This window comes from Cyprinus carpio, chromosome B21, assembly GCF_018340385.1.
Source record: "Cyprinus carpio isolate SPL01 chromosome B21, ASM1834038v1, whole genome shotgun sequence".
In the NCBI taxonomy this organism is placed as follows: Eukaryota; Metazoa; Chordata; class Actinopteri; order Cypriniformes; family Cyprinidae; genus Cyprinus; species Cyprinus carpio.
The window spans coordinates 3,443,282-3,467,491 of NC_056617.1; the positions used below are offsets into that span (position 1 = coordinate 3,443,282).

General features: G+C 34.5%; 4 protein-coding genes across 5 annotated transcripts; 2 read left to right on the forward strand and 2 right to left on the reverse strand.

Annotated features, from left to right (window-relative positions):
- Positions 1-538: 538 nt before the first annotated feature.
- Positions 539-5,177, forward strand: LOC109090400 (torsin-1A-like). Of its 2 annotated transcripts, none has more exons than XM_042748445.1 (5): positions 539-780; positions 2,852-3,117; positions 3,210-3,385; positions 4,336-4,463; positions 4,572-5,177. In XM_042748445.1, the coding sequence occupies exons 1-5, from the start codon at positions 609-611 to the stop codon at positions 4,814-4,816; spliced, it is 987 nt and encodes a 328-aa protein (XP_042604379.1). In that variant the 5' UTR covers positions 539-608; the 3' UTR covers positions 4,817-5,177. The 2 variants fall into 2 exon arrangements, with proteins under 2 accessions (XP_042604379.1, XP_018959759.1); XM_019104214.2 differs by lacking the exon at positions 539-780 and adding an exon at positions 1,535-1,860.
- Positions 5,178-6,057: 880 nt separating this feature from the next.
- On the reverse strand, positions 6,058-9,334 carry nsa2 (NSA2 ribosome biogenesis homolog (S. cerevisiae)). Its single transcript, XM_019099679.2, has 6 exons — positions 9,169-9,334; positions 7,910-8,097; positions 7,669-7,819; positions 6,905-7,084; positions 6,406-6,598; positions 6,058-6,328 (listed from the first exon to the last, which is right to left on the reverse strand). The coding sequence occupies exons 1-6, from the start codon at positions 9,169-9,171 to the stop codon at positions 6,261-6,263; spliced, it is 783 nt and encodes a 260-aa protein (XP_018955224.1). The 5' UTR covers positions 9,172-9,334; the 3' UTR covers positions 6,058-6,260.
- A 96-nt stretch (positions 9,335-9,430) lies between these two features.
- On the forward strand, positions 9,431-16,220 carry spout1 (SPOUT domain containing methyltransferase 1). Its single transcript, XM_042748444.1, has 12 exons — positions 9,431-9,619; positions 9,764-9,803; positions 10,338-10,457; positions 11,401-11,560; positions 11,657-11,746; positions 12,033-12,082; positions 12,974-13,104; positions 13,184-13,256; positions 13,407-13,505; positions 13,615-13,717; positions 14,730-14,877; positions 15,595-16,220. Exons 1-12 carry the CDS (start codon positions 9,563-9,565, stop codon positions 15,667-15,669), a joined length of 1,146 nt encoding a protein of 381 aa, XP_042604378.1. The 5' UTR covers positions 9,431-9,562; the 3' UTR covers positions 15,670-16,220.
- Positions 16,221-18,389: 2,169 nt separating this feature from the next.
- On the reverse strand, positions 18,390-23,701 carry st6galnac6 (ST6 (alpha-N-acetyl-neuraminyl-2,3-beta-galactosyl-1,3)-N-acetylgalactosaminide alpha-2,6-sialyltransferase 6). The gene is given in 7 exon segments (XM_042747632.1): positions 18,390-19,074; positions 19,234-19,341; positions 20,439-20,575; positions 20,577-20,852; positions 21,870-22,067; positions 22,777-22,838; positions 23,545-23,701. Coding segments are annotated over 6 exon segments (930 nt in total). The 5' UTR covers positions 22,801-22,838; positions 23,545-23,701; the 3' UTR covers positions 18,390-18,887.
- Between the last annotated feature and the right edge of the window lie 509 nt (positions 23,702-24,210).

Here is a 24,210-nt window from a genome sequence, read left to right on the forward strand (position 1 = left end):
ACAGTCTTAATTGCTTTCTTATTATGTAAATAAATAATTATCTTTTAAATTTTAATTTCTTTTTCAAGAAGCAAAATTAAAGGATTGGTTTTACTGTACTTAGGAATATGAAATTTAGCAAAAATTAAAATTACAGTGATAATGTAGTAGCCTACGCTTTCTTTTTATTTAAGGGGATATTAGTAAAACCAAATAAAATGTTCTTTAAGCACAAAGAAAAAGTGTGGTCAATGTTATCAATTATAAATCTAGAAAAAATCTTTCAAAAATGTTTTCGCATGAGAGCAATGCCAAAATAAATAAAGTCACCATATTACAAAAAGAACAGTTCAAATCTTATACTTTTTAAATTTAACAAGAATTTAAGAATTATTTAGCCTACTATGTAGTATTTAAAATTTAAGGTTACTTCCTTCACTTTGTTTACCAATTAAGAGACAATGTGTAGGTGTACAGAAAAATGTCTTTTTGAAGTAAAAAAAAAAAACTTGAAACCACAAGAGCATTTCACCGCGTGACGTCATGGCGTGGAACTCCTCGCAGCTCGTGTTTGATTCGGTTTACGGAAACTGCTGAAGAGGTTTCGCTCCTCGGTGTCAGGCAGCAGAATGCGGCTGCTGTTCGTTGGCTGTGTTTGGTGGAGTCTGTCGATCACGGCGGCGACAGAGCCGATCAGCACCAGCATCGCGGCTCTCACCGGATTCCTGGCCCGGTATCAGAACCTGCTCTGTTACTTCCAGGAGTGCTGCAGACCGGAGTGGATCTCATACCACAAAACAGGTTTGCAAGAGCTGTTTTGTCTTCATGTGTTGTATTAGAACGCAAGAATGGATATGATTATGGTTTCAGTGCTGTGTCGTATCCTATAAATCCCAATTTTCCTTATATTACAGTGAATTAAATCTACATTTATCTTTATTAAAATTAACTAATTCCATGCTGGTGCCAGCATTTAAATATCATAGGCTAAAAACAGGCAGTCAGGATTTATTAATATTAATCAACCTCTTGTATTGATGGTGTTAATAATTTTAATGTCCCTGACACTTAATAGCCTGTCACATATAATACATAGTCTGATATATGCATTTGACCTCATCTCTGGTGTGAATGCATTTATGCTATGTATTACAGCGCTAATTCTTGTACTGGTGCTGCTTATTGAGTTGTAACGTTACTTGTTCGCAATTAATTTTAATGTAATTAATATTAATCAATAGCTTAAATTACAGGCTATATGATAATATATAAATCAGACAAAAATCATAACTCGTCTAATAATGTCAACATGTTTTATAACGCAAGCATTATTATTGTTTTTTTTTTTATTTTCATGTCTTTAATCTGCAAGTAGTTTTATTTAAAGCGACATTTTTAATATTTAATAAATATATATATATATATATATATATATATATATATATATATATATATATATATATACAACTGATTTTTGATTTTGGCAATGCTTGGCCCATTGACCAAATGTATCTACGGTATCAACATGCACTATTGAACCGGACGCTGCGCGCGTGCGTCCTGCGTCGCACGCCAACGACGTCACTCTTCCCGAGTAGGAAGTGGCGGGGCTGTGAGTTGGATCTTTCGTTGTTGGTTTTTTTTCCTTTCAGTTTCCGATTAAAAATATCGATGGTTTATTTAGTAAAATGAAAGTTCGGCCGCCTCGCACATGGACAACAGTACTGCACTGCCTCCTGATCTCAGGGCTGATCGTGGAGGCCATCGAGCCCGTGTCCACCTCGCTGCTGCTGGGGACCGGAGCTGCAGTGCTGGGCAAGAAACTCTATCACTATTTTTATGAAACATGCGACGAAAACTGGCTCAACTTTAATGCAACAGGTGAACATTTGATCAGTATGTGTGTTACAGCTCATCTTGTGATGATATGGGTGATGTTCTGTGCATTATCTCCGTCGAAAGCACCAAAGATCCACTTTTAGTACACATTTGTTGCAGTCAGATTGTTTATTTTCAAATCATATCATTGTAAACAAAGAAACTTGTCTTATTATCTCAATGATTTGTTCATTCAGAATCGATTTGATTTGATCAGATTGTGAACCTGTGTCAAACAATACAGCTTTATGTGTGTTGTTGATTTTTTTCTTTGTAAATGTTATTTTTGCATAACAGATAATACTATAGTCTTGATTAATACTGAATGAGTTTTTACCTTTATATTTTCATTCAAGTTAAATTCTAGTAATTTTGTTGTACTTTTTTGTAATGTTTATAGTTTTAGTTTTTCTTTTTGTTAATTTTATTTTAGTTTTAGTTAAACTAAATGAAAAATGAGAAATCGCCTTGGCTGAAGTAAGTTAATGTATTTTATTTCTTTCTTTTTTTTTTAATAAAATATTTATTAGTTTAGCATTCCATTATAAATTGTAATTTTATCTTTAATTGTTTAAATATTGATTTTTAAAAATGTTTATTTACATTTTTGTTGTCATTAAACTGATTATTGATTCTTTTTTGTAATGTATTATACAGTAGTGGACATCTGAAGTGGATCAAAACCTTTCATCAAAGTTGTCCTAAAACCTAAAACCAAATTGCGTTCTTGTCTTAGGACAACTTTGAACTTTTTCGACCCACTTCAGCTGTTGACTACTGTATTAAAAGTGTAATATAATATTATTATTTGACTTTAGTCTGGACTACCTAATGTTTCAAGCAATCAAAATGTATTTAATGCTTTTCCTTTTAACTATAATATCTCCATTGTAAACAATTAAACATGTTTTCTTGTCCAATACAGAACTGATTCATTTGAAATGCAGATGTACGTATAAATCATTTGTTTGCTGTAAACCTGTCCTCTCATCAGGACTGAAGCATGACCTCAGCACGAAGCTGTACGGGCAGCACGTCGCGGCTCAGGTCGTCCTGAAAGCAGTCACAGGCTTCATGAACAACGAAAACCCAAAGAAACCTCTGGTTCTGTCTCTCCACGGCTGGACCGGGACCGGGAAGAACTTCGTGAGCCAGCTTATAGCGGAAAATATCTACCAGAAAGGGATGACGAGCAACTTCGTTCATCTGTTTACAGCGACAGCACACTTTCCTCACGAGGCTCACGTCGACAAATACAAGGTAACTGCACCAACACAGAGCATCCAGTTTGGTGATTAAATTTAATATTTTATAATCATATCTGAACGAAAAGTATGTTTGCATGTGTTTAGACCCAATTACAGGAGTGGGTACGAGGGAATGTTTCTATCTGCCCACGTTCGATGTTCATCTTTGATGAAATGGATAAAATGCATCCCGGACTGATCGACAGTATTAAACCTTACCTGGACTTCTATGACAACCTGAACGGAGTCTCGTACAGAAAGGCCATCTTCATCTTCCTCAGGTCAGTGTCGTCAGAATTCTGTAGTTAATGCAGTCGGTCACTAGTCGTCATTGTGTAGTGTGCTTGATAGCTGCTGTCAGGCTGGGTGCTCTCAAATCAACCAAATTCCTGAGACTTCTCCAGTTAAAATGTTTGATTTTGTTACTATTGTTCCTGAAGAAAGACACGAATAGTGATGAGAGACAAAATGTGAAATGTCTTTCATTGAGTAAAACACTGTTTTGTAGAGGAGGATCAGAATGACAATTTTCACCTCAGATTCAGAGCAATTTACATGACTTTAGAAAGATGCCAGTATTATTATGTTACTTTTACTCATAGATTGGTATATCTTTTAGTAAAATATGTTGCATTAATCAGTTTTTGTTGCATTGTATACCAGAGGTGGCAGTTCAAAAATAGAAAAATCTCACTTTTTGATTTTTCCCCCCCCCCGAAGTTTGTGTGCTTGTAACTCAAGAAGCATTAAAGATCTTGTAATATCATTTTAGATTTGGATTCTCAATAAACGTTTCTTTTAGTATGTCCATTTTTAAGGCCCTGTTGTTAATTTCCAGAGATCGTGGGAATTCAATATGGCTCCAAGAGTAAATTGTTATATTGTATCCTTTTCATCGACCAAAAACAAACTTTGCTTTCAGTTTATACTTTTTCTATTTTAAAGAGGAATTTGCAAAGAACAAATAATGTTAAAACTGTAGACGTATCTTGTTTCCCTTTATCAAAACAATGTGGGACGTGCTGTCAAAAATGTTTGCACACTCAAAAGGAAGAAAATTATATCAGTATTTTTTAGGTTCTGGTTCCTAAGAAACTTTTCTTTTGGAATCTTCATTTTTAAGGCCCTATGTGGATCACTCCCAGAGATATCTCTGTGTGGCTCCATGTTCACCAAAGGTGGCATATATATCCGAACAGCCTCTGTAACTTACTTGTTTTTGTTCTTACAGCAATGCTGGAGGTGAGAAGATCGTTGAGGTGGCTCTGGATTTCTGGAAGGATGGTAGAGAACGAGAGGAGATCCAGCTGAAGGATCTGGAGACGGCACTTTCACTCTCCGTCTTCAACAACAAAAACAGTACGTCTCGCGTCTCTTTCCCATTCGCTGAAGTTATTTTATTAGTTTCACTGTAGTGTAAAGAAGATCTCCAGACATTTGCATTATCATTCTTCTCTCTTTCCGCAGGTGGTTTCTGGCACACTAGTTTAATCGATAAGAACCTGGTGGATTACTTTGTGCCATTTCTTCCTCTGGAGTACAAGCACGTCATTCAGTGTGGTTTGGCTGAGATGGTCTCCAAGGGTCACGCCCCAGACAAAGAAGTGGTTGAAGCCATGGCCCGCGACCTGAACTACTTCCCTAAAGAGGAGCGTGTCTTCTCCATGCAGGGCTGCAAGGTCATTCCCGCCAGACTGGACTTCTATGTTTGATCGAGAGCAGAAAAAAAACAAAGACTCAACGACAGCAAACTGGTTTTCTTCTGTGTCCTTTTTTTCCCCACAGAGGAATCGCAGAATTGCTCCTCAGACTGAATTATGCGATGTCACGCTCTCTAAAGACGGGGATGTTTTTACTCAATCACAGGTGTTTTATACACTAATGGAGACTGTTTTATTAATGTCGGCTCAGCGGCTGGAGTCCTTGTTCTCAAGGCCGTTTCTGTTCAAGATGGAGTTGCAGAGGAAGCGTTTTAATTAAATGACTTTTGCACATTGTGGAGCTCGTAAAAACACTGGCTGTCAGCGATTTTATAATGATCTGTATTAATGATGATGGGAAAAGTTAATTTGCCTTTATCTTAAAATGTTCCAGATGCATTCATTTCTGCCTTTTTTTTTTAAGTTGAGGATGAAGATCCGGAAGATGACCAATGAAATCTAAAGATCATTTGTGTTTCCAATCAGTCACTGTCAGGATTCATATTTGTGTTGTCGATAAGCACCACTGATTCTGATTGATGGTTTTGTTGAGTAAAATCAAAGTGCCTGTTTATCTTAACAGAAAAAAAAACTTGATTTAAACATAATTTATTTTTCAGTTGCACCAAGATAAAATGGCAAAATGCTTGAAGGATTTAATCTGCGTATTGATTTTGATAAAGCTGTATGATATAAACACTCAGTCTTTATGCATGTTCACATTGACAAGTTAATTTCTGTCTCTTTTTGACTGAGTTTCCCAGTGGTCCATGATTAACTGGATGAGGAGTTTTAAAATGAGAAGACATTGCTGAGAAAGATGTACATAAGATACCAAAATCCTAGAAATAAACAGAATATAAAAATGTCTTTACAGCTTCAGGTGTCCAGAAATCACAATTTTTAAATTCCCTGATATTTGCAGATTTACTAAAAAAAACAATGTGCCTAATTAATTTTCACAATGTGTAATTACAAAAATCATAATTTATCATAGATTTGAAGACTTTCCATTAAGTGGTGCATTTATCACACATTGAATAGTAAACATTGTAACAGACATATGCCTATTTTAAATCTCACTTAAAAATAATGACTCTGTAAATGATTACTTTTTTTTATGGCATTTGCATTATCTTAATGATAGGTGTGAATGTCCCAGGACACGGTGTAAACACAGTGATATTTCTGTGACGCCATCACAGTACTCTCCTAAAACAGAGCCATTCATGAAAAATAATAAACCCAAGAGAAACAGTTGATCGTTTTATTTGAAAATAAACAGCACTTCTGATTTCTGATCCACTTGTGAGCTTTGGGTCCAGATGTGAAGACAAAACTCCATCAGCTGTCTTTAAATCATCTTGTTTAGTGATTTCCAAGATGATTCTGATGACAACAGTAAGCGTTGTTCCCGGCTGCATTTGGAGGCACAGTTCTATCTATCGGGTTTCTGTTACACAAGCAACACAGCATTGATGCAACCATCGTTTTCTGGGTTATTCGTCACTTGGGCGTATTTACCTGAAACACAAGATCATATCTGTTTTTATCCTGCGAAACACAAGGACTGCACTGACAGAAAGTGAAGAGACACTCACCCCAGATGACCTTTCCGCCCTGCGTGACCAATCCGAGCTCACTGACGTTGACCTCGATGACCGTTCCCTTGGTGATGACCCCTAGAGTGGTGTAGAGGGAGGAGGAGGGGTTCTTCTTTACACCCAGGATGGGCAAACAGAACGTGGCTTTCAGCTCAGGATGAGTGACGTGTGCCTTCTTAAACCTCAGACCCTGTAGACATTAAAAATCACAACTCCATTAATACAAATATATGCATTTTCTAATTAAAGAATTTTTTATATATATAAAGAATGCAATGGGAAAAAAAGAAATCATTAAAACAAAGAAAAAAATTAGATAAATTATATAATCAAAAATAAAAGCCTTTAAATTAAAAATGTAAATGAAAATGCAGATCTTAAAATGATTTTTTTTTTTTTTTTTTTTATAATATTATTGCACTTCTTGGGTTTTCTCACTCAAGGTATTATTTTGATCTATTTTGCCCAACCTGAGAGTGCATGTGTGACGTTTTACCATAGGTCTGATGAAGCGCTCATATTTGGGCGGTTTGCGTGTGAATCCGTCTCCTACGAAGCAGACTTTGGTCACCATCCTCTTCCAGGCCTTTTTCTGTCTCTTTCCTGTGCGGATGACCTTCAGAACCTCAGTTTCACCCTGGGCTCGGACCTTCGGTAGAGGAACCTCCCACTTTCCCTAAAGAAACACGTAAAACACACCTCACACTTAAGTTAGCATGGACAGAAAAAGGCAACATTACATTGGCATTTGCAACGGTTTGACTTCAGTAATGTGTCACTACCAAACGAGACAGGATACTTCATGAGAAAAAGACAAAAAGGAAGACTGGGATTTGATTTAATCCATTAATAACTGACTGGATTGGTCAAATGTTATGTTTAAACATTAAAATATAAATAAAAACTTCTAGCTTTTCCTTAATGGTTTCATATATTCGCTCCAAATGTGAAGTTTTCTTGCTTGGATACAACAGAACCAACATTTTACTGTACACTACCAGTAAAAGATAATAATAAAAATTGTAATGTTTTTAATGAAAGAAGTCTCTTTTACTCATTTACTTGATCAAAGATAAAGTAAAAACCGTAACATTGTGAAATATCATTACAGTTTAAAAGAACCGTTTTCTATGTGAATTTATACAAGTCTGTAATTTATTGCCGTGATCAAAGCTGAATTTTCAGCGTCACATGATCCTTCAGAAATCGTTACTAATAAGGTTTGAAATGTTTAGTGTGACCGCATAAATCTGTGCTTACAGCTTTCTCTTTCCGCTTCTGTTTGATCATGTTGGACAGGACTTTGGCGCGTGATTGGCCCTCTCTGTCCAGCAGGTAAGCTGGCACCGCCCCTTCTGGTGTCTTGTCATCATCCTTCTGTTTGCTCTTCCTCTGCTCGTGCATCTTAATGCTGAACACAAACAAACACACAAACACCTCCTTGATCACTGCTGTGTATATTCTAACGAGAGTAAAGCTGACTGTGAGTGCCGCTGCTCACGTCTTCTTCATCTGGATCTTCTCGGCGTGTCTCTGTTTGTGGTAGAGTTTGGCTTTGAGGCCGATCATCTTTCTGGCTTTGTGCGATCGCTCGTGCACCTCACGGCTCTCCTTCTTCCTCTTCCTCTCGTGGTGGTCCAGACGGTAGCCATGACGCTTGCGGTGTAACTCGATGTGCTCGTTCTGCGGCTGTACACACACACAGGCTCATCTTAAAACTAGTAACTCAATATTCTGTAATATATTCTCAAATTACAGTCAGTTGGAATACATTTACCCAAATATAAAACCACACCAGTATGATCAGAACTGAACTCAGGGATTATCTTTCCTTCAGCTATACTGAATACAGAGGTAGTCATGGGAATTATGACTGTATGCAACAAGTGTCGCATCACAAAACAAAGTGCAAACAAACAGTCGTATAAACATATAAAGATAACATGCGAATGTGACTCACTGGGGTTTGTTATAACAACACTGAATGAAACCACATTCACAGTAATGAGTCATAGATCTTGCATAATTTAACTAATGCATTATATAGTATAATAAAAATTGTTTTAGTCATTATAGTTAACTAAACTAAAATCATAACTAACTTAAATCATTAAAAAAAATTAAAACATTTGTTACTTGAAATAAAATTATTGTTAACTAAACTAAAATATACACAAACTTATTTTAAGTTATTTGCCAAAGCAACATGTCTCATTTTTATTTGGTTTCACCTGATGTGCTAAAATAACTAAAAATATAAATGAATAAAAACTATGTAGACATATTTACATAAGCACAAACTGTTAAAAATGTCAAAACAACTAACTAAAATGTTAATTAAACCGGATAATAAAAATATTTATACACGTGAATTTAAATTATTATTATATTGTACATTATAATAAAGACATAGTACATATATAACTATACTGTTGCGTTTCTGTAATATGAAATATTGTAGATACAATATAAATAAATAATATTACAAAGTTATACACACACGCGCGCGCGCGTGCACACACACATTATTATTATATTTATTTATGTAGAATGGAAATGTGAAATGTTCAGTTTATATATATATTACATATATATGTAAGAAACACCACAGATTGTTCTGTAGTGTTTACAGTATAGTTATGTATAGAATATATAACGCAAATATTACTCCGGCGAAACATAAACAGACGCGGCCACATGTCACGCAGACTCGCACTAAATAAAGACTTTGACACGACACTAGCTGTGTTTTCTTCTTACCATGATGTGTCGAGGAGTTTATAAAGCTGTTAAGTGTTGTTTAATCCGCTGTTGGGTATTCAGCGGTGATATTTTGATGCTTTTATTTGAGGCTCGAGTTCACGATGTTCTTTACTCGGAGCCTGTTTTAAAGAGGAAGCGCGTCTGTGAAATCCGTCCGTAACAACACGCTCATCCACCACAATGTCCGCAAAACCCCGCCTGTATTGAGTATTAATTATTAATATATAGTCTGAAAATAAATATATAAGAAGCACTTGTTTGTTAATGTGGGAATTAATGTATGTTGGGCTAAGTAACGTTAATTCAGTGTTTGCGAAAAACGTTAGGAACCAGATATTTCGAGTGTTTGTTCTCTCGGGGATCACTGTAGGCGTAACACGCATAGAACAGCATGGCTGATGAACCTCCAGTGAAGAAAAATAAAACAAATAATCTTTCAGACAAAAAGGTTTGAACTTATTTTGTGTTTTTCATAATACTATATGTAATCTACATTATCAGGCGGTTTTGTGTCGCATTCACGGCCTAAAACGGGTAAAAGCTCTGTTTATGCCGGTGTAATATCACGTGTTTATAATAATTCTTTTTGCAGGGCGAAGAGAGAAAAAACTGGAGGGAATGGAAAGAACAAAGTAAGTGAAAGTTAAAATGTTAAATGTGTTAAAATGTTGTTAAAGCGTAAAAAATGTTCTACATTTAAGATTAAATTCTGATCGCATGTGATGTAAATCAAAGAATTACTGTATGAGTTACATAAATCGCATATAGCTATCAGCTGTTACTCTCTATTTCCCAATAATATGTCTTACTGTTATGTCTTGTGTTATTTAAATGCTTATTTTATGATCAAAACAAATAATGCAATGCAGTACAGTGATGACTGAGAGATAAACATTCCTCAAAAGACTGATTTTTAAAAAAAGATGGATTATCAACCTCAGTCGAATAAGTGTTCATCTTGAAATACTACTAAAAATATCAAAGTTATTCTCATGTTTACCTTATCATAAAAATCAGTGAAGAGTTCACAGCAGGAACACACAAGGTGAACGTGTGCGACTGTTTTTTCAGCAAAGTTTTGATCATTTAGATGCTTCAGAAATTTGTATATCAATATAATATTGTAATATTGAATTCATTGCTGCTGTCTGCATTTTCATCCCCAGAGAAAGAAGAGAAGAGACAACGCAAAGAGAGCAAACTCATCCAACAGCTGGAGAAACAGAAGCAGAAGAAAGAGGAGGAAACTGAGCAGCAGGTTCAGCAGGAACAGAGGGAAAGTAAAGGTGAGCAGCACTGCAGAGATCACAGCTTTGTTATATTCACATACTGCCATGCCCTGAGTGTACTAGACTGTGTACATCCTACTGTACTGTACTAGGGGTTTTCAATCTTTTAGAAACCATAAACTCCCAAATATGATCATCCTTGTGTGAGGGATTGTGTGATTAAATTTAAAAGCCAACTATAGTTTCATGTATTTCAAAATAATAGTATATAAATGTTACATTCTTAGGTTTTTTTCTTCTCACTATAGTATTGCGTGGTTATGTTTGTATGTGATTAAATCATTGTAATGCTTTTTAATCATATATATATATTATATATATATATATATTATTATATATATATATATAATATATATATATATATGATAAAAAAAAAAATCTATATATATATATATAGATAAAATATATTTTTAATTGTTTTTTTTATATAGATATATATATATATATATATATATATATATAATTATAATTATAATATATATATAGATATATATATATATATATATATATATATATATATATATAATTATAATTATTATTATTATTATTTTTATTTTTTTATTTTTTTATACTGTTTTTCCAAAGACCCCAGTCTGTAATATACTATACTGTACTATACGGGATATAGATTATAGTTACCAACACAAAAACTGAAATAAAATATGAAAACAATTATTTTATTTCATCTGCCAAGCCAACATTTCTCATTTTCATTTAGTCAAAATATACCAAATGTAATATTAAATAATATTGATACACACACACACCAAAAAACTAAAATTAAATAAAGATTAATACAAATATATAATATGCATATTTAAAACAACAACAACAAAATGACAACTATAACACGTCTATAATAATATATCAAAGACACTAAAATAACACTGGTGCAGTACTATAGCCTCCTTATTCGTCTTGTCTTGTCTTGTCTTGTCAGGTCGTTCGTACACGTTGAGTGTGGCTCTGCCCGGGTCAGTGATGGAGAATGCTCAGTCACCAGAGCTGCGTACGTACCTGGCGGGTCAGATCGCCCGGGCCTGCGGTGTGTTCTGTGTGGATGAGGTGGTCATATTCGATGAGCTGAGGGAGGACGTCAAGTAAGTTGATACTTTATAGTTTTTGTCACTTATTATCATCTGCTGGCTATTGAAATGGTCAGGAACTCACTTCAGAACATTATCTTTATATGTCAGGAGCGTTGAGGGAGAGTTCAGAGGCGTTGGTAAGAAAGGCCAGGGCTGTGTCCAGCTCGCACGCATCTTGCAATACCTGGAGTGTCCACAGTGAGTGCTGTTCCAGTCACATTTCAGTCATATCAGTGTGCCTCTAGAGCAGTGCTTCCCAAACCTGTCCTGGAGGCCCCCCTGCCCTGCACATTTTATATGTCTCCCTAATCAGATCACACCCAGGTTTAGTTCTTGCAGTCTCTACTAATGAGTCGATGAGTGGAATCAGGTGTGTTAGATAAGAGAGACATACAAAAAGTGCAGGGCAGGGGGGCCTCCAGGACAGGTTTTGGAAGCACTGCTCTAGACAACGGATTTAGCATTGCATCTGTGATGTGTGCAGGTATCTCCGGAAATCTTTCTTCCCGAAGCATCGAGACCTGCAGTTTGCTGGTGAGTATGAGAATCTAATATTGATTTTATTTTAGAGTTTGCATTATCAGTTTAAATCTGTGTTTAAAGGGTATAGTTCACACAAAAAGGAAAATTTCTGGAAAATGTCCTCATCCTCAGGCGATCCCAGATGTAGATGAGTTTGTTTCTTCATCAGATTTGGAGAAATGTAGCATTGTATCACCTGCTCATCAATGGATGCTCTGCAGTGAATGGGTGCCGTCAGAATGAGAGTCCAAACAGCTGATAAAAACATCACAATAATCCACACCACTCCAGTCTATCAGTTAACATCTTGTGGAGCCAAAAACTGTGTGTTTGTAAGAAACAAATCCATAATTTCAAGGCAATTTTAACTTTCAAATGTCAATTCTGGCCAAAATACGAGGCCATAATCCATAATAATGTTTCCTCCTGTGAAAAAGTCCATCTCCTGTTGTCTCTCGCATCAGAATCCACACATATCTGTTTTGGACAGTGTTTTTGCTTGTGAAAGGTGCTTGATATGTCTCTCCTGATTCAGATAAGATGACTTTTGTACTGAAGGAAGCATTATTATGGATTATAGACTCGTATTTTGGCCAGAAGCAACAGTTTGAAGTTAAAAGTGTCTTAATGATGGATTTGTTTCTTACAAACATGCAGCTTTTCTCTTCTCAGGGTGTTAATTGATGTACTGGAGTGGTGTGGATTATTGTGATGTTTTTATCAGCTGTTTGGACTCTCATTCTGACGGCACCCATTCACTGCGGAGGATCCATTGCTGAGAAAGTCATGCAATGCTACATTTCTCCAAATCTGATGAAGAAACAAACTCATCTACTTTTTGGATGACCTGAGGGTGAGGACATTTTCAGCAACATTTCATTTTTGGGTCAACTATTCCTTTAGGTCTGTTGAATCCTCTGGACAGCCCACATCACATGCGCATCGATGAGGAGGTGGAGTTTCGAGAGGGGGTGGTGCTCAATCACCCGAGCAAAACGGGGAAAGGGTCCTTAGTCAACTGCGGGATGAGGAAGGTGTGTGTTTGAAGACGCACAAACTACGTGATCTTTTATTGAACAGGACATGACCTCAGGCTGTCTATTCTGTCGACAGGAAGTTCAGATCGATAAACTGCTAAAAGCTGGTCTGCGAGTGACTGTACAGCTCAACAACAGCCAAAACAAAGGTACACACACTGCATGCAGTATTATCATTTATTGTTTTGCTTTAGTTAACAGTAACAACACTGGTTTTCAGAGATGTATTACACTGTAAAGCTAAAACTGTTTTCAGACCTGTTGTCCAGACGTATATCTGAACCCTGTGTGTGTTTCAGAGGGTAAGTTGTATAAAGGTGTTGTTGTGGCTCCTCACATCCCGAGGACGGAGGGAGGGCTGTACTGGGGCTACAGCGTCCGTCTGGCTTCCTGTCTCAGTGAGTTCTGCCCATTATTCATTCAGTTTCCCCTCGTTTCATCCTTTACTCTCCATCAGCTAGTACAACTAAAAAATGTCTCTCTGTATGTGTGTGTGTGTGTGTGTAGGTGCTGTGTTCTCAGAGTGTCCATATAAAGATGGATATGATCTGACCATCGGTACATCAGAGAGAGGAAAGAACGCAGATCACGTCACACTTCCTCCATTCAAGTGAGTTTTGCACAAGGTTTTGTCCATGTCTTACTTTAGTGCTGATGAATGTATTTAGTTGAAGCTATAGATCACCGATCACAGAAAATGTGCTCACCCTCAGGCCATCCAAGATGTAGATGAGTTACATAATTTGTTATAATGTTGTAGCTTGCTGAAAAAAACTATATTCAAATATTTATAAACATTTATAATCAAATAGCTTTTATAGTTCAAACATTACATGGAGATATATGTAGACGGATTTACACGGCTGATGTTTATGAATAAATCTTTATCCTACATCTCCAGTGGTTATGTGTGTGTATGGCATAGTTTTCTATGGGAGGGAATTGCTTCACGTGAAACTTGGCGCATTGCATTCATATTCTGACACTAACGTGCAATTTAGCACAACTTGCTTCCATGTTCTCGGCTATTCTGCTTTTCTGTAAATAGTAGCACTATCCTATATGTTTATTATTAATAAGGTGTGTCCTCCAGTGCTAATGGTACAGCCCACAGCGCAAAATGTATGATAAAAAAACAATGGAAAAATAGAAACTTGTTTAGATTTTTATTCAAATTATCATTTCTTAAGTCACGATTTAGTGAACTGAAAAACGGAGAGAAAATGGCAATTATTAATTTATGAAGTGACCGAAAAAAAAAATGAAGAAATGAATGTTTGGTTTCATTTTTGCATTTGCATCACATGGTCTGAAAATTGAATTGTGAAGCGTTACACGGACCCTTTTGGCTTCTATTTGTTGTAATGGGGTGGTTTGGATTGATTATGTATTTTAGCCAGAAGCAATGGTTTTGTTTGGAATATTGGATTCTGATGGCACCCATTCACTGCAGAGCATCCATAGCTGAGCAAGTGATGCAATGCTACATTTCTCCAAATCTGATGAAGAAACAAACTCATCTACATCTTGCATGGCCTGAGGATGAGAATGTTTTTATTTTTAGGTGAACTATTCCTTTAAATATGCTGTGAGAGATAAAGCTCAGTGTTGTTTTCTATCAGGCACATGCTGGTGGTGTTCGGAGGTCTTCAGGGTTTAGAAGTGAGTGTTGATGCCGATGAGAACCTGAACGTCACTGATCCCAGCGTGCTCTTTGACCTTTACCTCAACACCTGTCCAGGGCAGGGCAGTCGCACCATCCGCACCGAGGTCAGACAGAATATGCATTTATATAAAGCCGTGCATAGGGACAAATGTTTTCTTTTTAACAAAACCTTGTAATAATGAAAATTACATATTTTTAGGCAAAGTTAATGTTTTCTTTCTGGTTTAAAGGCCTATTCACTCCAAAGAAATTACTATAACTATAAAGTAAAAAAAATATATAGTTTTAGTAATGTGTCAGTTTTGTAAATTTAAAAAAATATTTCTATTGGGCTTCTTATTTCTGTTTTTTTTTTAATTTTTTTATTTCATTTTGATTGTTTTTTTTTTTTTTTTTATTTAGTTTTTTTTTTTTTTAATGTTAAATTTTTAATTTTGTTTTTTCCCTTAGTATTTTTTTCAGCAATTTCAATTAATGATTGTACAGCATAATACATTTATTAAAATCATAATATATAATCAGCACTAACAGTCACTGCAACAAATATTACTATGATGTGTATTTCACTTATGTGCATATATTGTGCATTTTACTATAACAACAGAGGAAAAATTTCACTTTTATTTTTTTCCAGCTGATGAACGATAAAAATATAGAGTCAGTCAGAATCCATCTGATAATCATTTAAAGTGGCAGATGATAAAAACTGCGGCATATGCTTGTAATAAACGAGACGTTATCATGTGTTGATGTGGACAGTAATGCTATAGTTATCGTTCTGTTCAGTTGAACTGAAGTAAATGTTTTTCTCTTTCATACAGGAGGCTATATTAATCAGTTTATCAGGACTCAGGCAGAAAATCGCAGCTGTATTTCCTGACCAATCCAAAGGATGACCACAGGAAGCACATTTGCAGAACCACAGGAAGTACACCTGTCAAGACCTTATCAATGTACATTATTGTGAATCATTTTGTATTGAAATATAAGTTTGTATCACTGAACTGTCATGCATATTGTGTTTATAACTACAAACAAACAAATCATGAAACTCGAGTCTGTTTTCAAACGTATACGTTTCTTTTATTTTTTCAGACAGGCATGTAAAGAACATTCATAATGAGAAACGAGCAAAACAGTCAGCTCATACTGTCAAATCACTGCAGTCATGAGTTATAATTATCATCAAAATAATACTGATTTCAGCCTGCAAGCCTTCCAGAATAAAAGCATCTACATACAAATGCCCCAGATGGTTATTACCCACAATCCCTCTGCTCTTGTGCTCGGGCAGATGGTTGATTTTAAATAACGAAATGAGTGAAGAAAAAACACATTCTCTGAAGGTTTTGATATTATGGGTGATAACTGAGATTATTATCGAGCAGGACTTGAAAATGTGAAATGTAATGCATGCGATGTTTACAATGAAATATGTCATTCAAAACTATGAGTTCTTCTCATGCTTGTTGATTTTTGACACTTGATGATTAGAGGCGATATGAGCATCATTTGGCGATGCACATTCAACTTTAAGGCATAGTTCACCCAAAAATGAAAATATGCTGAAAATGTGCCCACCCTCAGGCCATGCAAGATGTAGATGAGTTTGTCTCTTCATCAGATTTGGAGAAATGTAGCATTGCATCACCTGCTCATCAATGGATCCTCTGCAGTGAATGGGTGCCGTCAGAATGAGAGTCCAAACAGCTGATAAAAACATCACAATAATCCACAAGTAATCAACACAGCTCCAGTCCATCAGTTAATGTCTGGTGAAGCAAAAAGCTGTGTGTTTGTAAGAAACAAATCCATCATTAAGATGTTTTAACTTCAAACCTTTGCTTCTGCTAAGATATGAGTCCTCAATGCATATAATGTTGCTTTTCTCATCGAAACTTCATATTGTCTGAATCTGGAACGAAATCTGCAAAGATCAAGCACCGTTTACAAGCCAAAACACTTCTAAACAATTATACTGGTGGATCTGAGAGGACAACACAGGATGGATCATGGACTCAGGCTTTAGCTAGAAGCAATGGTTTCGATTTAAAAACATCTTGATGGATTATTTTCTTACAAACATGCATCTTTTGGCTTCTCAAGACATTAACTGATGGACTGGAGTGGTGTGGATTATTGTGATGTTTTTATCAGCTGTTTGGACTCTCATTCTGGCGGCACCCATTCACTGCAGAGGATTCATTGCTGAGCAAGTGATGCAATGCTACATTTCTCCAAATCTGATGAAGAAACAAACTCATCCACATCTTGGAAGGCTTGAGGGGGAGTAAATGTTCAGAACATTTGAATTTCTGGGTGAACTATTTCTCTAATGCAAATGAATCCGAGCAGTTATTATTTATCAGCCGTTATTTATGGGTTTTGTACAAATCAAAGGCATGACGTTCAAAGCAGCACATAAGTTAACCAGACTACCACTACTCTTTACCAAAGACAGCTTGAGTTCTCCAATGAAAGCACAGTGCCGGAAACAGCAGAGCATTTACAACAGTCATAAGAAATACTCATTTGGAAACGGAAGCGAGTCATAGCGTGATATAAATGTGTGTTATCCACTAACAGCTGTAGCCAGAGAATTTCAAGTTGTACAACTGATCAATAACATTACAACTACTTGGTAAAAAGGTCATGATAAATTGAAAGGCCTTGACACATTTTAAACGGCGACACAGTATGTTAGTGATTTTTGGTGTTGATTATGAATAATAGTACATTTTGTTTACTTCTTGGGTTCTATGATAAATCCCGGTCATATTTCACCCCATAATCAAAAGAATAGGAAGAAATTATTTTTAATACTTATTTAGGTAATATTTTAATTGGCTTTTATTTTTATATTTTCAGTTTTTGTTTTAATTTTATTTATTTAGTTGTGTATTTTATTAGAATTTAATTTCAGTTTTTGTCATTTTTAAAAAGGTAGCATTAAAAATTTCAAACGTTTACTTTCGAATGGAATTCAACTTAAACTTATTTCAGCAACATTTAAAACGTTTTTAATCAGATTTTTTTATTTTATTTTATTTAAGCTTTATTTCAAATAACAAAAATTATACTGATTTTATTTTAAATAAGCATATAGTGCATCAAATATTACTATAATGTATACTTTACATAATGTACATGTATCATACAATTTAAATTAATTTTCATTTCAGTAATGAAAATTGGCTGTGAAATGTGTTTAAATACTTTAAAACGCGTTAATGGTTCTATATAGGCCTGGTTTTCTTTATTTCTCTTCTAATTTGGTGATGAAAAATGACCCGGACATGTCTTACAGTGGATTATTCAGTGAAGCTCTAGAGCCATATTAAATGGAATTATAGAATATTCTAGAACTGTGACTGACATTTGGTCAGGTTTCATATGACTTACTGATAATGATATAAAGGCATAAATAGCTCTCCATTCCAACAGCTTCCCAAAAAGCACAGAAAATGTGCTATTTATCTGAAAATGATGTGATTTAAAATGACCATTTACCTGGTCATTTAAAAATGTGGTTTTTATTGTAATATTGTGTTGTTTAGGGCATTTTAAAACCATATAAACTTGTAAAAAAAAAAATTTTTTTTTTTGGAATAATTTACATAGTTCTTATTTACACAATAGAACATACTCTTAATCTTGTAAAGTTGCTATTCTCTGGTAGTTTCACATGACTAACATTCAGATGTGTTGATTGTACCACAAGATGTGAATTAATCTTCCATTTGGCAACTGACATAAAGGATTTCTCTTTCATTCTCCATCCAAAAGGCCTTCGTTCTCTGAAAAACTGTGTGAGAGAAGACTTCGGAAAACTTCACTGCAGTAGTACGTAAGATGTATTTGAAACTGTCATGCTTAAGACAATAAACGTTCCATCATCTGTTCATTTTCCTAAGGAAAACTAAGATTGTCCACCCTTGGCTTGTTCCTGGATCCCTGCATGGCCTCCATTTTGGCTCAGCCACTAATCCAGAATAAAGAGAAACCAGCAGCCGTTCTGGATACGTTTCTGAGCAGGCAATTTTGAAATGGTAGGCATTTTGGATCAGGAGGTCACAGAGGTACAGAAAGCCACCAGGCATGTTAGATGTGTTTCTCACCACGTGGGGTGGCTGTAGCTGATGTTGTACTGCTTGGCCCAGCGCGCAAACACCTGTTTCTCAGTGATGAAGCGGTGGTGTGATCCGCGGCGCCCCCTCTCGTTCTGGAGGTACATCACACACTCGTCTGGACCTCTGGGTTTGTAATAGTGATAGGGCATCCGTTTGGGCAGAGGACGCTTCCTACAGGAAACTATATCTCAGGGACTATATTCTGGTGATACATTCTTAGACTTAAATAATAAAAAATAATTCTTTATAACGACATGATGAAATTAACTGTTGCCCAATCAACATTAGAGAGAAACTGCACCTTTTGAAGTTCAGATTATTTCATCTTACCCACAATGGTTTGGCGGCACCATCCCATAAACCTTTATGTTGTCACACATCTCTATGGCAATGACCATGGTAAACCATCCGGTGCTCAACCAGGACTGAGACTTTTTTCTGTGAAACGAGAACAAACACTGAAAAATACAGCCATTTCAAACAATACCATAAAGAACAATTTAGGGATGTTTGTAAATGTTAAAATATATTTACACATTTAATTATTATAATTACTTTTAAACTGTAATTATTTTATTATTTATTTTGATTAATTATATTTATTTATATATGTAAGCTTACATAATTTCTCCATATATATTTTTTATTTCTATTGTATATATAAAAATACAACAAAGTTGTATTTTATTGTTTTAGAACTAGTCTATAAATCGATATTGATATTTATTGAAAAAATTATTACTTTTTATTACTTATTATTTTAATACATTATACAACCTATATATATATATATATATATATATATATATATATATATATATATATATATATATATATACCATGCTGTAGTAGGTTTTATTATTAAATATAATAAAATTAAATAAAGATACAATTAAAAACAAAACACAACACAATAAAATACATTAACAAAATTAAATATTAAATATTAAAAAGATTAACTTATTTCATTTCAAACTAATACAAAATTTACAATTCTAAACATTTAACAGAGAATTTAAAAATAAAATCTAATTTAAATATTAGCAAAAACTATAATAGTAAACTTGTAGTATACAAGTTCTGTTTTTAATGTGTACAATAAAATATAAAAATGCAGTGTTTTGTTGCAATTTAATTTTTATATTATTACATTTTAAAAGATCGATTCAATTGTTTATAAATCGTTCAATTGTTTTGTAAATTAATTTCATTACACACTACTTTTGAAGATAACTCCGTATTAAACCAAAAACACAGAATCCAGAAAAAAAAGGGAAAACAAAGAATTGGGAAAAATTTCAGCGATTTCATGGTGCCCTAAATTAAAAGGTAGCTTACCTGTAAACAGTGTACATTCATGTTAGAAGTATAACAAATATGTGGGATGCATTTGAATATTAAAATGAATATTATAGTTACAATCAAAATAACATTGAAAAAATATATTATTGTTACAATTAAAAAAAATGTAAATGAATAAAAATGTGAATAAACATGTAAACCGAAAGTACCCAAAAGGAAGTGGCGGTGTTTACCTGTCTCGTCCGGTCTCTTTCTGAAAGAGCGTGTCGAACTTCTGCATTTTGCTGGGAGAGATGAAGAAGAAGGAAGGGTTGGTTTATGTAATGGTGATTCTGTGGTGTATGGGGCGGTAGGTAGATTGTCTTCGCGTCGCGCCCCATCTTCGTCGACGGGCCCCAGAATATGATGGCGGGGCTCTCTGAGCGATTGAGGAACTCGGCGGGTTTGCGAACCACCCGGAACACGCTGGAATGAGCCACGACGCGCACGCTGGTCCGGTTCCCCACGTCTGATTCGTAGCCGGAGGTTGGAGCGTCGTTCATGCGGATGACACACTCTGTGCGGTCGATCTCGTCTCCGGAGTGAGTCCCCAACACGTGACTGGAGCTGGTCACTAATGCACACTGACTGCAGTGCAGCTTCATGCTCTGAGACAACAATTCAGCAAGCGGATGACACACTCTGTGCGGTTTCTACTGCGTTTTTCCATATAGCAAATATATATATATATATATATATATATATATATATATATATATATTTATTATATATTATTTTCTAATTTAATTATTGAAATTCTAAAAAAAAAATTATTATTATCATTAATTTTTTGATTAATTATCTATTAATCCATAATTTAATGAAGACTTCAAGCATTTCTTTCCATTCAGCAAATAATATCTCAGATGTATTTTTAAATGTATTTCAAAATATACAGAAAATGGTCAAAAATTATAATGCTAATATAGATTATATAAAATATTTTTATTTAAATAAAAATTTTATTATATTTTTAATTTACATAATTTCTTAATACATTTTTTAGGACAAATGTTTTTGTTTATTTATTTTACGTTTTATATAGATTTTTAATTTATTTTCAAAGTAAACATATGTATATTAATAAAAATTTTGCATTCACCCATGATGTATTTTAAGATGGAGCTTTTGCTGTGATATTTACAGCATTTCTCTCTCTCTCTAAATATATATATGTATATATATATATGTATATATTAATGCTGTCAAACGATTAATTGTGATTAATCGCATCCAAAATAAAGGTTTTGTTTACCTAATATATGTGTGTGTACTGTGTACATTTATTATGTATATATAAATACACACATATACAGTATACATATATTGAAAATATTTACATGTACTTACATGCATATATATATATATATATATATATATATATATATATATATATATAAATATATATAAACATAAGATATTTTTCTTAAATATATACATGCATGTATGTGTATTTATATATACACAATAAATATACACAGTACACATATATTATGTAAACAAAGAACTTCTATTTTGGATGCGATTAATTGTTTGACACCATTAATATATATATATATACATAATTCTTTGGTTTTTTTTACTGGATGGGTTAGAAATATAATTTGTAAATGTTGTGGCATCACCTTGTTGCCGTAAACAGGAACGTATCCCTCCTTCCCGGCCCATTTCTTGAGGTTGGTGTGTTTGACGGCGTAGTGAAACTCGCTGACTTTAAAGGGGCTGTAAAGATCAGCTGAGCTGCTGGAGCTGTAGAGGATGAGGAGGGTCATGATGAGGAAGACCCCCCCATAAATCACCATCCGCTGCCCCTGCTGCCATTGCTGAGGAAACACAGATGAGCTCATCAACGACTGAGAGCCACTTCATACATAAACACTGGAGGAAATCACTGCAAACCAGATTAGCATCGATCGTTTCACATACAAACGACACTTTAAACTTTTTACATGAGCAATATCTGTATTTGCTATATGTTTTATTAGAGTGTACTTAAATAATATTTAAATATTATATTAATTTAAATGTTCATTGAACTGCAAAAATGCCGCTGGTATTTTATATTGATTACTGAATGCTGAATACTTTATTTGCCCAAAGATTTACGGCATAATAAATGCATCTAACAGTGTTTATGGAAAGTGGAAAATCAGCCTAATATGCATATTATATATATATATATATATATATATATATATATATATATATATATATATATGTGTGTGTGTGTGTGTGTGTGTGTGTTATAATTTTTAAAAATTGATTTTTAATGTATTTTTTGCTCACCAAGGGTGCATTTATTTGCTAAAAAGTACAGTAAAAACAGTAATATTGTGAAATTTTACAATTTCTCAAAACAACAGTTTTCTATTTTGATATATATTTTGAAATGTAACCCTGAATGTATTCCTGTGATGGCAGCATTTGTAAGAAACTTCTTTCAAAAGCATTTAAAAATTCTAATGAATCCAAACTCTGGACCGGTAGTGTAAATAATTTTAAAACATATTTATGAAGGGTTTTTCTACTCACTTTATCAACAAACCGCTGTCTCATTCTCCTGCTTCTCTTCTATCAGGGTTCAGTGCTCATGCCTAGAGAGAGAAACCGAATAAGTGTTCTGTGCCAAAAAACACTGACACCTGTGTGTAAATTACATACCAATTCTGTTCAAACTTACATTCAGAAATCACATGCAGAGGTATTTTAATAACACATTTCCCATGCTGTCAGATTTACACCAGCCATGCTTTATAGAAATATGAATCAAATGCGAATTAAAACAACAACAACAACAACAGCTTGTCCATGCAAACGGCTGTCAATCACACAAGAAAATAATATTTACTCTGACAGGAGACAGACACCCAGGACACTGAAACCTGACACCAGTTACTTTAAATAGAAATAAGGTTATAAAGCAAAGACATGAGCAGAGCATTAATATTTATTTATTTATTCGTTGGAAAAATCCAATATCTTGTTCTGAACACTGAACAGCATACTGCAAACAAATATATATATTATATATATATAACATCATATATTAAAATCTGATACAAGAAGTCATACCTCCAGGGCCTCTTTAAAACTACAAAGGCCATTTACCCGAAATAAACAAATATATGTACAGAATTACAATAAAATGCATTTTTAACACACACATTAAGCACCTGTAGATGAAAACACATGTGTGTGATGCTCGTGTAAGCTGATGAGATCATCGGGATAAAGCAGAATAAACCGACTGGCGGCGCGCGACACCTGCGCGCTTATAAACAAGCAGGCGACGATTCTTACCGACGCGCCGGGACTTTATTCTGGATGTTGTTGAATCCGCGCAGCATTATCTTCATTATCATCTTCAATATCATCATCATCAATCCCTCCGCCGCCTCATAATCAGCTCCGCCGGAGAAGCGAGTGCGCATGCGCCGCACATTTCTGACGACGCGACGCGCCCACGCCAGGACGCTCATGACGCCAGTACCGAATCGACCAATCCAAACGCTCCCGCACGCTGCAGACACAATGAGAAAGAAACTCGACATTTTCAACATTATTGATAATCAGAATGATTTCTGGAGGATCACGTGACACTGAAGATTGGAGTAATGATGCTGAAAATTCAGCTTTGCATCAGAGAAATAAATTACATTTTACAATATATTCAAATAGACTTATTTTAAATTGTAAAATAATCATTATATATATATATATATATATATATATATATATATATATATATATATATATATATATATATATATATATATAAACATAGAATAGAAAAAGAATAGAGCAAGTTAGTGTTAGAAGTATTTTTTTCTTTTGTTAACTGTATAATAAATGAAAAGAAAACAGATAGAATACAAAAAGATTAGAAAGCTAGTTAGATTTAGTTTTTTTTTGTAATTTAAAAAAATGTAATGTAAAAAAACACATATTATATTGAATATCATCGTA